General features: G+C 53.6%; 1 protein-coding gene and 4 non-coding genes across 8 annotated transcripts; 4 read left to right on the top strand and 1 right to left on the bottom strand.

The window, feature by feature from the left end:
- The first annotated feature begins 1,038 nt into the window (after window positions 1–1,038).
- TRNAV-CAC (transfer RNA valine (anticodon CAC)) lies at window positions 1,039–1,111 on the top strand. Its single transcript has one exon. It is a non-coding gene; the product is annotated as a tRNA-Val (tRNA).
- A 2,777-nt stretch (window positions 1,112–3,888) lies between these two features.
- Window positions 3,889–11,565, top strand: LOC140599963 (uncharacterized). 4 transcript variants are annotated; one of them, XM_072766685.1, is made up of 5 exons: window positions 3,893–5,152; window positions 5,762–6,918; window positions 7,163–8,589; window positions 9,163–9,269; window positions 9,435–11,565. In XM_072766685.1, exons 3-5 carry the CDS (start codon window positions 8,508–8,510, stop codon window positions 9,738–9,740), a joined length of 495 nt encoding a protein of 164 aa, XP_072622786.1. In that variant the 5' UTR covers window positions 3,893–5,152; window positions 5,762–6,918; window positions 7,163–8,507; the 3' UTR covers window positions 9,741–11,565. The 4 variants fall into 4 exon arrangements, 3 of the variants coding, with proteins under 3 accessions (XP_072622784.1, XP_072622786.1, XP_072622785.1); XM_072766684.1 differs by having other exon boundaries at window positions 3,898–5,152; window positions 9,160–9,269; XR_012003043.1 differs by lacking the exon at window positions 7,163–8,589 and having other exon boundaries at window positions 3,889–5,152; window positions 5,762–6,246; window positions 9,160–9,269.
- TRNAN-GUU (transfer RNA asparagine (anticodon GUU)) lies at window positions 4,498–4,571 on the bottom strand. Its single transcript has one exon. It is a non-coding gene; the product is annotated as a tRNA-Asn (tRNA).
- On the top strand, window positions 5,136–5,207 carry TRNAH-GUG (transfer RNA histidin (anticodon GUG)). Its single transcript has one exon. It is a non-coding gene; the product is annotated as a tRNA-His (tRNA).
- On the top strand, window positions 7,665–7,736 carry TRNAE-UUC (transfer RNA glutamic acid (anticodon UUC)). The gene has a single exon. It is a non-coding gene; the product is annotated as a tRNA-Glu (tRNA).
- Window positions 11,566–13,179: the final 1,614 nt, after the last annotated feature.

Here is a 13,179-nt window from a genome sequence, read left to right on the forward strand (position 1 = left end):
GAAAAGAAGAAGAAGGAGAAGGAGAAAGAAGAAAGAAGGAGGAGGAGGAGGAGGAGGAGGAGGAGGAGGAGGAGGAGGAGGAGGAGGAGAAATATTTATCTGGAAGATGTAGATTTCCTCTTTCAGTGATGATGGAGTATTTGCAGTAAACCAGTATTCACCCTGAAAGGCAAGAAATAAAACTAGATAACAAGATAAAAATTTTCATCAGAGAAAGAGAAACAATCTTATTTTCTTCAGGTCTGGCTGTGGAGCCACAGAGAGACTCCAAGGCAGCCCACCCAGTAGAAACGGCCCTTCCCTCCGCACTCACGGCTATGCCACTCGTGGGCTCTGTGCCACTAGAACGGTTTCTCGCACTTCCTTTTCATCCCTCCGTTCCAAGGCCTGGATTTCTCTGGACACTGTTCCACGGTAATGGCCACAGGCCTCCTGTCAGCGGCTTTAAAGCAGCCCAGGCAGGAACCCAAGGGAACACTTTTGCCCAGAGGGTACCAGAGTCTCGCCCTTCAGCCCAGAGGACCGCGGAGGAGCCACAGCGAAGGGCTGGGAACGGAGGCGCTCAGGTCCGCGGCCGCGGGGCCCACGGGGGCGGGGGGAGCCGGTCCCCGGGTTCCTGGGAGGATTCCCAGCCCCGAGCGCTGACCGCCCCGCGGGGACCGCCCCGGCGACCGCCCCGGAGGGCGGGTGACCCCAAGGGGGCGGCGGGGGCGCCTGGGGCTCGGACGCAACTGACCCGCCCCCCCTTCTCCCGGAAGGGGGTCCCAGCACTGGGGTCCCTCCAATCGGATCTGGAAACCCTGCGTTGGATGCGGATCCCGAAGCCGGACTGCCGAGGCCCCCAGAGTCTTGGCCGCCCGCCCGGGGTGGTGGAGACGCGGAAGCCCAGCCGGGCCGCTCGGGGCTGCGGTCCCCCGGCCTGCAGGCTCGCGGGTGCTCCCAGGGGCCTTTGCACTTGGCAAAGAAACTGGTGGGCAGGACAGTAGTGGCAGGACCAGGCTTTTCAGGGTCCTGGCAGAGGGCGCCGCCGGCGGCCTGGTTTCCGTAGTGTAGTGGTTATCACGTTCGCCTCACACGCGAAAGGTCCCCGGTTCGAAACCGGGCGGAAACAGCTCTCTTTCTCTTACCCCAGGTTCTATTCTTGCTTCAAACACACAGAGGACCATGGTCTCGGCCAATGGGGCCTCGGCTTGCGCAGCTCCCTTTGCCATTCAGAAATAAACAAAATAAAACAAACCTCACCCCTGAGGCTGGATGGGGTTCTGCTGCTGCCTGAAAGACTCAGACTCCCCAGCACTTAACAACCTGACTGGCCTCCTTGGTCTGCTCCCCCTCACGCTGGAGATCAGGCCAAGAAGAGCACACAGGGCAACGTGGACTTCAGGTTACTTTTACATCCAGATCTTTTACATCCCTGATCTGCTCCTCTGGCCCTAAGTCTCCTCTACAGGCTGACAGGTGCTATGGCTCTGAAAACCAACACCTTCTTCCCTGGGCAGCAACCTTGGGCAGCAACCTTGGCTTCCCCTCCCCCCCCCCACACCCCCCCCACCATTACAGAAAGGTAGATTTGCCTGTCAGAACAAAAGAAAACCAACTGCACCTGGGACTCAAGCCAAAGATGCGTAGATTAAGAGTGTTGGGCTCCACCTGATGAGCCCACGGGGACGCCAAAGGAGCCTTTCAGGTACCGTCCTCAGGAGGGCCCTTGGACTAGTTCGAGGTCATGAAGTAGAGGGACTCTGCTCCTTGCCTGCTGAGAGCCAAGGCCGCCCCTTACTCCCAAGGAACCGGAGGCTCAGAAAGAGAGCATGGCCCTGGCTCTGCCACACACAGGGCTAAGCTAGACCAGAATGCAGCCCAGGCCAGTGCCCTCGTGGTCAGGCCTCAGAGCCCCAGGTGTGGAGGTGTGGCTGGGGCTGGGAGAGGTGAGGAGCAGGGGGTAGGGCTGGGAGCCATTGGCAGCTGGATTCAGCCCTGGGCCCATGGGACACGTCCCCACCCCGCTGTTGCTCTCTCTGACTGGGAAATCTAACCTTTATTTTCTGGGTTTTCATCTGCTGGAGCCAAAGCAGGGGTCCCTTTGGGACTACACTCTGTCACTCCTCTAAGGCCAACAAGCAAACTTTGAAACATACAGAACAAGTTGCAGGAGTGGTAATATACTGTATCCCTCCCCTAAGTGCACCAGTTAACATTTCCCCACGTTTACTTTCTCCCTCCATCCTCATATTTACAGACTGGACATCATTTGAAGGCACCTGGCAGACATCTCAAGACAATGGGTTGGGCCGTTCTTGCTCCCTCCCTTGGGCAATGTCCCTCCAAACCAGCCTCGCTTGGCATGACCTTTCTTCGGAGCCCAGGGGAGGGCTTTGTCCTCTGGAGGAGACCCCGCTTGTCCCTTCAGGAACCAGACATCTCTTGCCTCCAGGCTGCAGAGAAGCTTCAGGCAGGTGGAGTGTTATTTGCCTCTTGCGGGATAGTGCAGGCCAGGCGTGCCCTGTGCTTGTGGGAACAGGATTAGGTGGCCATGCCCCCAGCACTGCCTGCCCTCTGGGCTCCTTCTGGTGGGCAGCGGGTCTAGGGTCAGCCTGAGCTCTAGAACCTTCCCACCCCGGGGAGAGACCCTTCAGGGAAGTGCAGCTGCCCCCTTGGCTCCTGCCCTCCTGGCTCTCTCTACCCTACAGGGATCTTAGAGGGTCCTGGCCCAGCCAAAGCTGAAGAATCCTTTCCTGGGGTGGGAGGGGGAAGGGAGCAGGTGGAAAATTCTCCAAAGGGAAGGGGAAAGTTTTCAAGAGCTTTCTGGAATTATCTGCACCGGTGCTGTCAGGTAGGTGGCTGCCCTGTGATGATGGGGCTTAGTCTTGTCCTGGCCTTGAGTTGGTCCCAGCTCCAGTCTGAGTCCAAACAGACACAGGCAACCTGATTTGAGGTGTGTATTCAATTGTGCCTCTCCCCAAAGTGGGGTAGTGACCGAGCTTCTATTTCTGGGACCCCCAGTGGGGGTCCAAAGATGCTATTGATGGGGTTTCCTTCCTTCCTCCCTTCCTTCCTCCCTCCCTTTCTTTCTTCCTTCCTTCCTTCCTTCCTTCCTTCCTTCCTTCCTTCCTTCCTTTCCTTCCTTGTTTTCTTCCTTCTCCCTCTTTCTTTCCCTCTCTTTCTTTCTCTCTTTCTTACTTTCTTCTGGTGTTATTGTTAAGTAATCACTATACCCAAGGTGTGTCAGCTAGAGCTCACAGTCCTGAGATCAAGAGTGAAGAGTCCCGTGCTCTACCAAGTGAGCTAGCCAGGTGCCCCTCACATTTCCTTTCCCTCTGAATCTGTGACTCAGGGAAGGAAACAAAAACAAAACCAAGAAATAGTTTAGCTGTAGATAAATTAGCCATCTCAGTGCTGGGTACAAGAACAAAAAATCAGGTGGACAGTAAGGATGAACCTCAAATACTTAAACACTTCAAAGGATTTTAATATTTTCTATATAATGGCACAGAAGATGTATATATCATGTCATATTTCATAAAAGGACTCCTAGTGTGCATCAGATTGGTTTGATAATTTTGATCTAAAAACTGCTTTATGTCGCCTTCTAGATTTACTAAAAATGCAGAAAATATTGGTAGATAGTATTCTAGTTTATACAAGTCTTGGGCTTATTTTCTCTTCAAACTCCTAGGGACACTTAGCTGCCTAAATTTCCGATACTGGTCTAACAAACACGCTTTCCTTCCAATACTATTTAAGAGCTTATACAATACCAAAGTATGTATTTCAGTAAGTTACATATATAATAAAATTTAATGGAGATTAAGTCTTATAATTCTGGCCATCATACTGACTTATTATTCTTACAGTTTGGGGGTGGGGGTGGGGACGGCGGGTAAACCTTTTAAGGTATCTTATATAAATCCGAACATGCATTTCTCCATCATTTGTCAAGTCAATCTGCAATTTCAAGGTCTATTGTCATCTTTAAGTTCTTCCAATGATATTGAATTGAAGGAATGTGAAGAGGTAGGAGATGGCTTGGAGGGAGGCTGGTAAGTTACAGGTGTGTGCTGCTATGAAGCCTGAAGCAGTCGCTGAAATAACAAAAGAAAGAGTTATGACTAACCCGTCAACAGGGAACAACAAATTGGATGATATAGAAACCATGGAAAGACTATGTTAGAGTAATTGCTCTTCCGGGCCTCTACCCTGTAGAAATATTTGTCAGGTGGCCAAAAATATGTGCACGAGAAGGAGGATGACAGCCGTTATCTGTAACCACAAACACCTAGGACCAACTTACCGGAAAGAGTATAAGGAAAGGGACAAAGGATGGCAGAAACTGCACTGTTAAAAGGCAAAAAGAGGGTTGCAGCCCTTCGAGGATTTCCGGATTCTCAGCGATGGGTTTTCCTCCTCCAGAGTCCGCGATGGCCTTCCGGCCTCGGCGTCGGCCCTCCGGTGGTGCCTTTGCCAAAGCACGTTTTCTAGGTTCTAAAAAGGCCGCCTCGTCCCCGGGTGGGCTCGAACCACCAACCTCTCGGTTAACAGCCGAGCGCGCTAACCGATTGCGCCACAGAGACCTGCGGACAGTCCCCGCCCACGTCCCACTAGAGAGCGAGCTGTCACTCGGCGCTAGGGGGAGCCACCCGCCTTCCGTCGGCGTCGACGGGTCCCCGGCGACGCTGACGCCCGCGGCTTCCGGGACTGTTCCTCCCTCCTGTCCCTCCCTCACGCACCTTGGGCGCCGGTGGCGCTCGGCTCACTCCCCTCCACGGCGGTCGGAGCTGGGGAGCTGCGGTGGTGGTGGAGGGGGTGGTCAGCAGGGGCAAACGCCCAGGGCCGCGCGGAGCAGCGGAGGGAGGGGGGCGTGGGGGGAGGTGGCGCGGGCCGCCGGAGATCCCGAGGACCCTGTGCCGAGGCTCCGGCCGGATGGGGGTCGGGAGATGGAGGCTGGGGGTTCTTCGCCGCGCGTCGGCATCGAGGGGAAGGGGAGGAGTATCCCCTCCCCAGGGGAGGTGGGCCTGCAGGAGACGGCGGCAGCAGCCCTGCGGTTTCTTCGGAAGGAACGCGGCGCTGTACCTGGAACGACTTTGCGTCCAGAGTCCCCGCAGCGGCGGCCGAGCCCGTGGCCGGAAGGGTGGCGCGCCGTGATCGTATAGTGGTTAGTACTCTGCGTTGTGGCCGCAGCAACCTCGGTTCGAATCCGAGTCACGGCACTCTTCCCGGGCGCTCGCCGCCTCTCCCTTTTACCTGGCGTGGAAACCCGCCCGCAGTGCTGGTCCGGGGTGGGGGGTGGGGGCAGACGGCCCTGCTCGCCGCTGCCCCCGGGGCGCCAGCAGGCCTAACCCCGGAGCAGAGGGAAACTCAGTGCACTGACCTGGGCACCGTCTCCCTTCTGAGTTCTGAGCGCAAGGAACCTAAAGAAATGCTCCCCCCCCCCTTGTTTTTTCCCCCCCTGCAAAAAGCTTTATTGTGTCCATTTGGTCCACGTTTTGGGAAAGGGCTCCAGGATGGTTAAAAAGCTGCCTAAGTGGCTGCAGGGGAAAAGGTTCAGGCACAAGCCCTGGCACGGGGGGCGGGGGGGGGGGGCTGGGTGCGCCAGAGGAGCCCCTCAAAGCCTGCTGGTCTCCAGAGGCTCCTAGTCGTGCTTGAGAGTGAGCCTTTCGAAAAGATAGTCGCCCAGCCCAGCTGGAGGGGGGGGGGTGGCCAGCCCGCGGAGGTTAGTCAGGTGGTCGCCCATCTTCCTGATGAGTTTTACCTCCTCATCTAGGAAGTGGTTCTCCAGGAAGTCACAGAGATGGGGATCCGCGCGGGCAGAACCCAGGCCCCGAATCGCCACAGTCGTCGGTCCCCGACCGGCCTGCAGGGAGCCGCGGGGCTGCAGTGGCCCGGAGGTGGCGTTTCCGGGTTCCTCACTGCCTGGAGGAGCTGAGAGACCGGAGAAAACTTCCGGTGGGATTAGCGACGCCTCCTCCGTAGACCCGCTGAGCCGCTCGAGCCCCGGCTCCTGGGAATCCGCTTCGGGGCCTTTTTCAGTCAGTTCCTGGCTGGCGTCCTCCCTACCGTGCGCACAGTAGCCCCTCCAGGGACACCAGCTATGCCCTCCAGGATTGTGAGATGCCGGTGGGCAGCCACTCCACGCCACAAGGTGTTTGTTCCTCAGGAGACCCCCCGAGGGATCTCGGGTCCACATCTTGGCCAAGACTGGGGTTTCCTGCCTGTCCTCACAGTTTGAGCCGTGCTGCTGGGAGAGTGGTGAGTGGTGCTGTCTCCGCGGGATGCGAATAGCCAGTGTCTGACGGCTGAACACGCGGGCACTCTCTTAGCGCTTTGTTGGCCTGCGTGTCTTCTTTTCCCAAGGAGCTGTGCCATGGCCTTTACCCCCCTAAAACACGGGGGCCAGGTTTTTTAATGGCCAGTTGGCAGGAGCTCCCGACACATTATAGTTACAGGTTCGGGGATTTGCTCGCCTGCTTGTTTTGTCAGATTCGTCGTGGGAACATTTTCTCCCTGTCTGTGGCTTGCTGCTTTCACTGTCTTGGTGGCCTCTGCATGAGCAGATATGCTTACGGTTGATGAGGTCTGATTCATCATGTCTTTTTTAATATATACATATTTTTCCCTGGGTCCTGTTTAGTAAACCTTTGCCTGCCAACAAGTCCCAAAGTCTCCTCAAATACTGCTTTAGACCTTTAACCTTTATGTCTCATGAGGCACCTCCAATTAATTTTTGTGTGTAGTGTGAGGTAGAAATAAAGCTGTTCTCCCCGCCCCCCATATTGATCCTATTTTCTTTCCACGAGGACATGTTTTTATTGAAAGCGAACTCACCGGGTCAGCTGTTCGGCAGTTTCAGGGTCTCAGTCCATTTATCTGGTTGTGCCTCCTGATGCCCCTGGCACACTGCGCGGTCTGAAGGGGCTCAGAGTAAGTCCTCACCTCGGTAGCGTAGCGTCAGTCCCCCCCGCCCCCCGGGTCTGTGCGTTTTCACACAGCGCGGTACGTTTTGAAACGACTGGTAACTCATCAAACCATCACCCAGATCCAGACACGCGTTCACTTCATCCCTCTCACCTCAGGGTGGGACACGACCCTCCCCCCGCCCCGTCCCCCAGGAGTCTAAGGGCCTCCCTGGTACCTAACCGCCGCCCGCCCCCCCCCCCCACCCCAGGTGAATGAGGCTCCGGTTGTCTGCAGGGCGGATGAACAGGCCCAGCGTCGTGGGAAAGCTACGGGAGCCGCAGGTTGTGGGCGGAGACCCGGGGTCCAGCTCCGGCCGCCCAGCCTTCCATGAGGCGGGCTGTGTCCGCGCGGCTCGGTGGCCGCGTCCCTCGGGGTCCTCCGGGCGAGGCGCCCCCCCCCCCGGGGTCTCACGCCGGCGCCTGCCCTCCCGCGCCCTCGCCGCTCCTCGTGTCCGCCCGCGGCCGCCTCCCAAAGGTGCGTCTCCGCGGCAGCCCGGAGGTGCGGCCCGACGTGTGGACCTGGCGGGGCTCGGGGCCTCGGGGCCCTGGGGCGTCTCCCGCGGGCTCTCGTTTGGAGAGACGGGGAGGGCATGCCATCCTGAAAGGGCTCCTGGGAGGCCGGGGGACCTCCTAGAGGCCGGAGGCCTCCCCCAGCGCGGGGGAAACTGTCCGTCCCGTGGGAGGCCCCCGGGAGAAGGGCCTGGCACCGTCTCCCTGGTGGTCTAGTGGCTAGGATTCGGCGCTTTCACCGCCGCGGCCCGGGTTCGATTCCCGGTCAGGGAACCACCTTTTGCCCATCGCGCGAAGGGACTTTCTTTCCTCTCCGGAGGTCCGCGCGGTGTGCGCCCCGCCCCGAGTCTCCAACTTCCGCGGGCCGGGCGGGGATGGGGGTGGCGGAGACGATACCGGGCCCCTTCTCAGGGCTCACAGTGCTTGCTGCTCTCCAGTCAACCGCCTGCAGAAGCGGCTTCAGAGGCTCCTCAGCGGCCAGCTCGGGTATATGCTCCGCCGCAGAGCTTCAGATCCTGCGGGGATGCCCCAGGGGCGCAGATCCGGCTCTGCTCGGAAAAACTGAGCTCCGGGGGCCAAGCCACGTCGCGGTGTTGGTGTGTACCCCGGACAGCGGCCGGTGGGCCCAGCTCCCTCAGCTCGGCTCTTACTGAGCATAAAAGGCCTGCTACGCGTTCGCGCGTTCGCGTTCGGAAGAGGCGCCTGGACCCGACGGCCGTGAGAGTTGGGAGGAAGAGCAGCGGTGAGAGGGGTGCGGTCCTCCTCCAGGGCCGTCCCATTCGCAGACTGAGCGGTGTTGGGAAGTGATGTTACTGACCCAACAAAGGCAGCAGGTGAGGTGTGCACAAGATGGAAAACTCTTACTGCTTCCTTCAGCCGAAGGTAAGAGTAAACATCAACACCAGGACATCAAAAACGATGATACCGCAGCCAGATCCCACAGTTTCTTCCGGGGCCGTTGCATTTAAACCTTGTAGACTCTTCCCAGGCGCTGGGCATACTTTCCCATTTTAGCTTTGATACTGACTCCGAACACCTGTGGGCATGAAAGCGACGTCTATCCTGAAGCACGAAGACAGCAGCGGGGCCCGGGGAGGTCTGTGCACCCAGGCTGCAGACGCAGCAGGTGCGGTAGGAGACGCGGCAGCGCGGGGGTGCGGGGCGGGGGCGTTGGATGGGGTGGGTGCGAGCGGCTGCTGAAAGGCGGACGGTCTAGGCGGCGAACTCGTGGATTCAGGTGAGGCGGGGGCGGGGGGTGAGTCGCCTGAAGTCTTTTGGGAAGCGGTTTGGAAGAATGGCGAGGGTTGAGTGGCGATCAAGTTGGTGACCCTGTGCGTCGGAGGGCGCTAGCCGGTCTTCCCCCCAACCCCTCCGCGGGGGTCCTAGGATTCTGAGTGTGGGTCTTCCAGGGGAGCTCCGTCTGGTGCATTCTGGCTGCTCTTGCCCCCTGCGGGTCCCTCGAGCGTGGGGGACTCAGCTGCACGAATGCTGTGGGTCGGGGCCGGGGCTGGCGCTTTCCCGCGACGTCTCCCAGTCCCGGACTGATGCCGGCTCTTCCGTGGCGTCACCCGGTTCTCCTCCTGCCTTCTCGGGCCGCACTGCCACTTCCCTTGTGCGCGCGCTGGTGACCGGGAGTCGCCGAGCTCAGAGATGGCGGACGCTTATCACCGGCCTCCTGCTGGTTTTCTTTCCTTAGCAGCAAAATTGCGATGGTCCCGAGAGCCTTTCCGGAAACCCTGGGGCTCGCGCCCTCCCCTCTCCCACGGGCCTAACCTTGGGCCGAGAGTCCCAGAATCACTCGCCCAAGTAAGTGAGGTTTTTTTGTTGTTGTTGCTGTTGTTGTTGTGTTTTTTGTTTGTTTGTTTTGTTTTTTGTTTTTTGCCCCCTGTGTGCTTTGCGGATCTTTCCTCCTGGGGTTGTCAAACGGAGGGCCAAACTTGCTCCTTTCCCCTTTTGTTGGTTCATACTCAGACCCAGGGCTTGTGCGCAGTGTGGCATCGAGAGGCTGCTTTTGAAGAGACGTTCGGCGGATGGAGCGTGGATGCTGTATTGCAGGTGCAGACCACCTGGCTCTGGCAGGCCAGCGGGCAAGCCGGCACCGGAGGTTCTCGCAGGCTTCCTTTCCTGGTGTTTCACTCCAAGAAGTCCAGGAATTTTAAATCCATTCCTGTCATCCTGGGTAACCATAATGGTAGACTTTTCAAAGTAAGAGAATACAAGCTATTTCATTTTCGATTGCAAAGTCTTTTTGGTGTTCGTTTGTATGTTTTTCCTTAAGCTGGTCGGGATCTTTGAGAGAGAGAGAGAGAGAGAGAGAGAGAGAGAGAGCCTAAAGGTAGATGGCAACCTTGCCACTAACATTTGCAGGTGCCAGTGCAAAGAGTAAAGAAAAGAGGCAACAAAGCTCCTTAGGCTGCTGGGTGGATTGCCAGGATAGCTTATTTTGTCTTCTATTCATGGTCCTCGAGGGCTAGGAACAAGGAAATCGACATTTTCAGTCCCAGGCTCGCGCTAGAAGGATTATAGCAGGTCCTCACTACAATAAGGTGGGATTCCCAAGGTCTAAGCCCTTGGGGGTAGGGGTGATCTTATCTAGTCCTGCCCCTTCAGGTCCCAGGGCTCTTTGGACAAGGCGGCCTTGGCACTACAAATAATATAAGGAAAAGGAATGTTGAAAAAGCCCTTGAGAATAAATAAATAAGGAAGGAAGCTCAGAAGCCAGCAGGCACCTGGCTGGCTCACTCGGTAGACCATGGGACTCTTGATCCTTGGGGTTCTAAGTTCCAGCCCCACGATTGCGTGTAGAGATGACTTAAAAATAAAATCTTTAAAGATGAAATAAAATACTTATAAGCCCCTGAGGAAATGTAGCCATGGGCTTGACCTCTAGTGAATTTAGCCTTGAGTACACATAGCCCGGGTAGTATGGGAAACCTTAGGCCATCAACTTGTTTCCCAGTCTTAACAAACCCCAAGAGCCTGCCAGAGGACGACATATTCTAAGGAGAACATATTCATCCTGGTGCTGCTGTAGGGGTACCCTCCAATGACATTTATTTCAAGAGAATCAACTAGCATCTCAAATGCAGTTATGAGACATAAGAACAAAATCTCATGTATCTGGAATTTTAGAGATGCTTCTATCAATCCTTGTATCAAAGCAGGCATGAAGACGGAAATTAGGAAATAATTCTGAATCAAACAAAACTGAAAATACTACAGCTACTGCCCATGAGGTGGCAAAACCAGTCTTCGAGGACAATACAGAGCTTTAAATGTAAATCAGGACGATTAGGGCGGATGGCTAATGAGATAAACCTCCATCTCAAAAAGTTACAAAAAGAATGACAAGAACAGCAAAAGCAGATGGGACCAGAAATGAAATAGAAAAGCAGGAATTTGAAAATTAGAAATAAATGTTAAAAATTTAAAAAGAAATAAAATGAAAAAAGAACATTGGAAATAAATATACAAAAGAGAAAAGTGAACGGTTGGATCTTTGAAAAGACGGCTCTGATAAAACCGGGAAGAGGAAAGAAGGAAGTCACGACTATTGAACTGCTAGATATAAGGAAACAATACGTGAATATCATAAACATGTGTATGCCAACCAGTTAAAGGCTTTAGAGGAAATGTAGGTATATTGCCGTAGCGATTTGGGCAGGGGTGGGGAGGAGGACTAGTCCTACAAGCTTCACATAAAAAAAAAAAAAAAATAGAATTCAAAAGTCTTCCTGCAAAGAAAGCTCAAGGACCAAAAAAGCTCATTAGAAGAAGTGACTCCAAAAGCAAAGAAATTCTAAAAACATCAAAGGGCGGCAGAATTCCCCAACTTGTTGTTATGAGTTTGGGTTGAAACCAAAAACTCCAGAAAGGCAATTTGTGAGAAACAGAAACGAGAGGCCCGACTTATTGCTGAATATCCATAGCTTCAAAAATTATTTAAAATACTGAATCGCGGGGCGCCTGGGTGGCTCAGTAGTTGAGCCTCTGCCTCTGGCTCGGGTCGTCATCCTGGGGGGAGGGGGGGTCCAGGGATTGAGTCCCACATCAGGATCCCCACAGGGAGCCTGCTTCTCCCTTTGCCCATGTCTCTGCCTCTCTCTGTGTCTCTCTTGAATAAATTAATAAAAGCTTTTTTAAAAAAATGAAATACTGAATCAAGATATATATTTTTAAAATATGTCGTGATGAAATTGGTCTTACACCGGGGAAACAGTTGGTTATCATTAGAAAATAGAGTAATTCATCACATTAACAACTTAGAGAGGAAAATCATAATCACTAAAAACACAGAAAAGGTGTTTGAAAAAATTCATTATCAGCTTATGATTTTTAAAAGCCTCTTAGCATAACAGGAATAGAAGGAGCAGCCCTAATCTGCTAAAGGGGAGCTTCCAAACTAAAAACAAACAAAAAACCTTCAGCGCGTTAGAGTTGATGATAAGATGACCTTCTCCACCACCACCTTACCAATTAGGAACCATCAGGAAGCAGACAAATAGGCCCCCTGCAACCACTTCTCTTCCCCACTGTGATGGAGATCTTAGCCAGTAAGAAAACGCAAGAAAAGGTATTATGAGAAGTGAAAATGAAAAATGAATACTATAATTATTTACATCTATGGAATAAGTTACTAAAAGTATTAAGAGAATCGAGTTTCTTTGGTATGTCCACAAATAGAATCAGAGAAAGCGGGCTAAATTGAGGACTCAAAAAACAAAGGTATTAAAAACATTATAAATGTTCAATGATTATAGCATATAATAATTCGATCCCATGTAGGAGGTGGGGGGGTGGTTGACAAGGGAGGATGAAATGTGATCCCTATCTCCACCATAAGCAAAATCACTTCTAACATGGATCAGGCACCAAAATGTGAAACGATAAGGCAGATTATTTTAGTTGGTATTAATGTAGCAGCGTATTCCCATGATCCCAAGCATAAGCAAGGATCTAAAAAATAAGACAGAAAGACTAATTCTTAATGAAGAGGCTGAATCTCTGTCCATCACAACACAGAATCGAGAGTAAAAGGTCAAGTCACAATTTGGGCGAACTTATTTGCAGTCAGCATAATCAACTGGTACCGAAGATACTTCATGAGATCTTGCAAAACAAGAAGAAAAAGGCAGACCTATAGGAAAATCACCAAGGTTGGGAAAGAAACAGGAGAAAATTCAACTGGCTAACAAATACATAGTGGTGCTCAAATTCATTACCCTTAAGGGCTTTCGCAATGAAACCCTAATGATAGAACACTACAGAGAGGAAAAATAACACCACCACCACCACTAAGGATTAAATGGGAGTTGGGGGACACTTCTGGGCGTCTCAGCGGTTGAGAGTCTGCCTTGGGCTCAGGGCGTGATCCCGGACTTCCCAGGATCCAGTCCCACGCTGGGCTCCCTGCAGGGAGCCTGCTTCTCCCTCTGCCTTCTCTCTGTGTCTCTCATGAATAAATAAATAAAATCTTTAGAAAAATAAATAAATGGAAGTAGGGGATGAGGTAGAAGGTTATGACCCAGTAAAGCATGGGAGTGATACTATTTTACCTCTTCATCTGTGTGTAGATTACACAGGTGAGTGCGTTGTAATCTTTTGTGATATGTTACATACAGGTTCTGTGCACTTAAGCTTATGTTTGTTACAATTTTCCAACAACACCCCCTCCCCGCCAGCCTCAGTCCTCCCAACCCCCAGTCCTCCCCAGGCC

Source organism: Vulpes vulpes, chromosome 8, assembly GCF_048418805.1.
Source record: "Vulpes vulpes isolate BD-2025 chromosome 8, VulVul3, whole genome shotgun sequence".
Lineage (NCBI taxonomy): Eukaryota > Metazoa > Chordata > Mammalia > Carnivora > Canidae > Vulpes > Vulpes vulpes.

What these genes read in the sequence shown, in the direction of transcription:
- LOC140599963 (XM_072766683.1), top strand. Translation starts at nt 4,392, where the DNA reads ATGGGTTTTCCTCCTCCAGAGTCCGCGATGGCCTTCCGGCCTCGGCGT.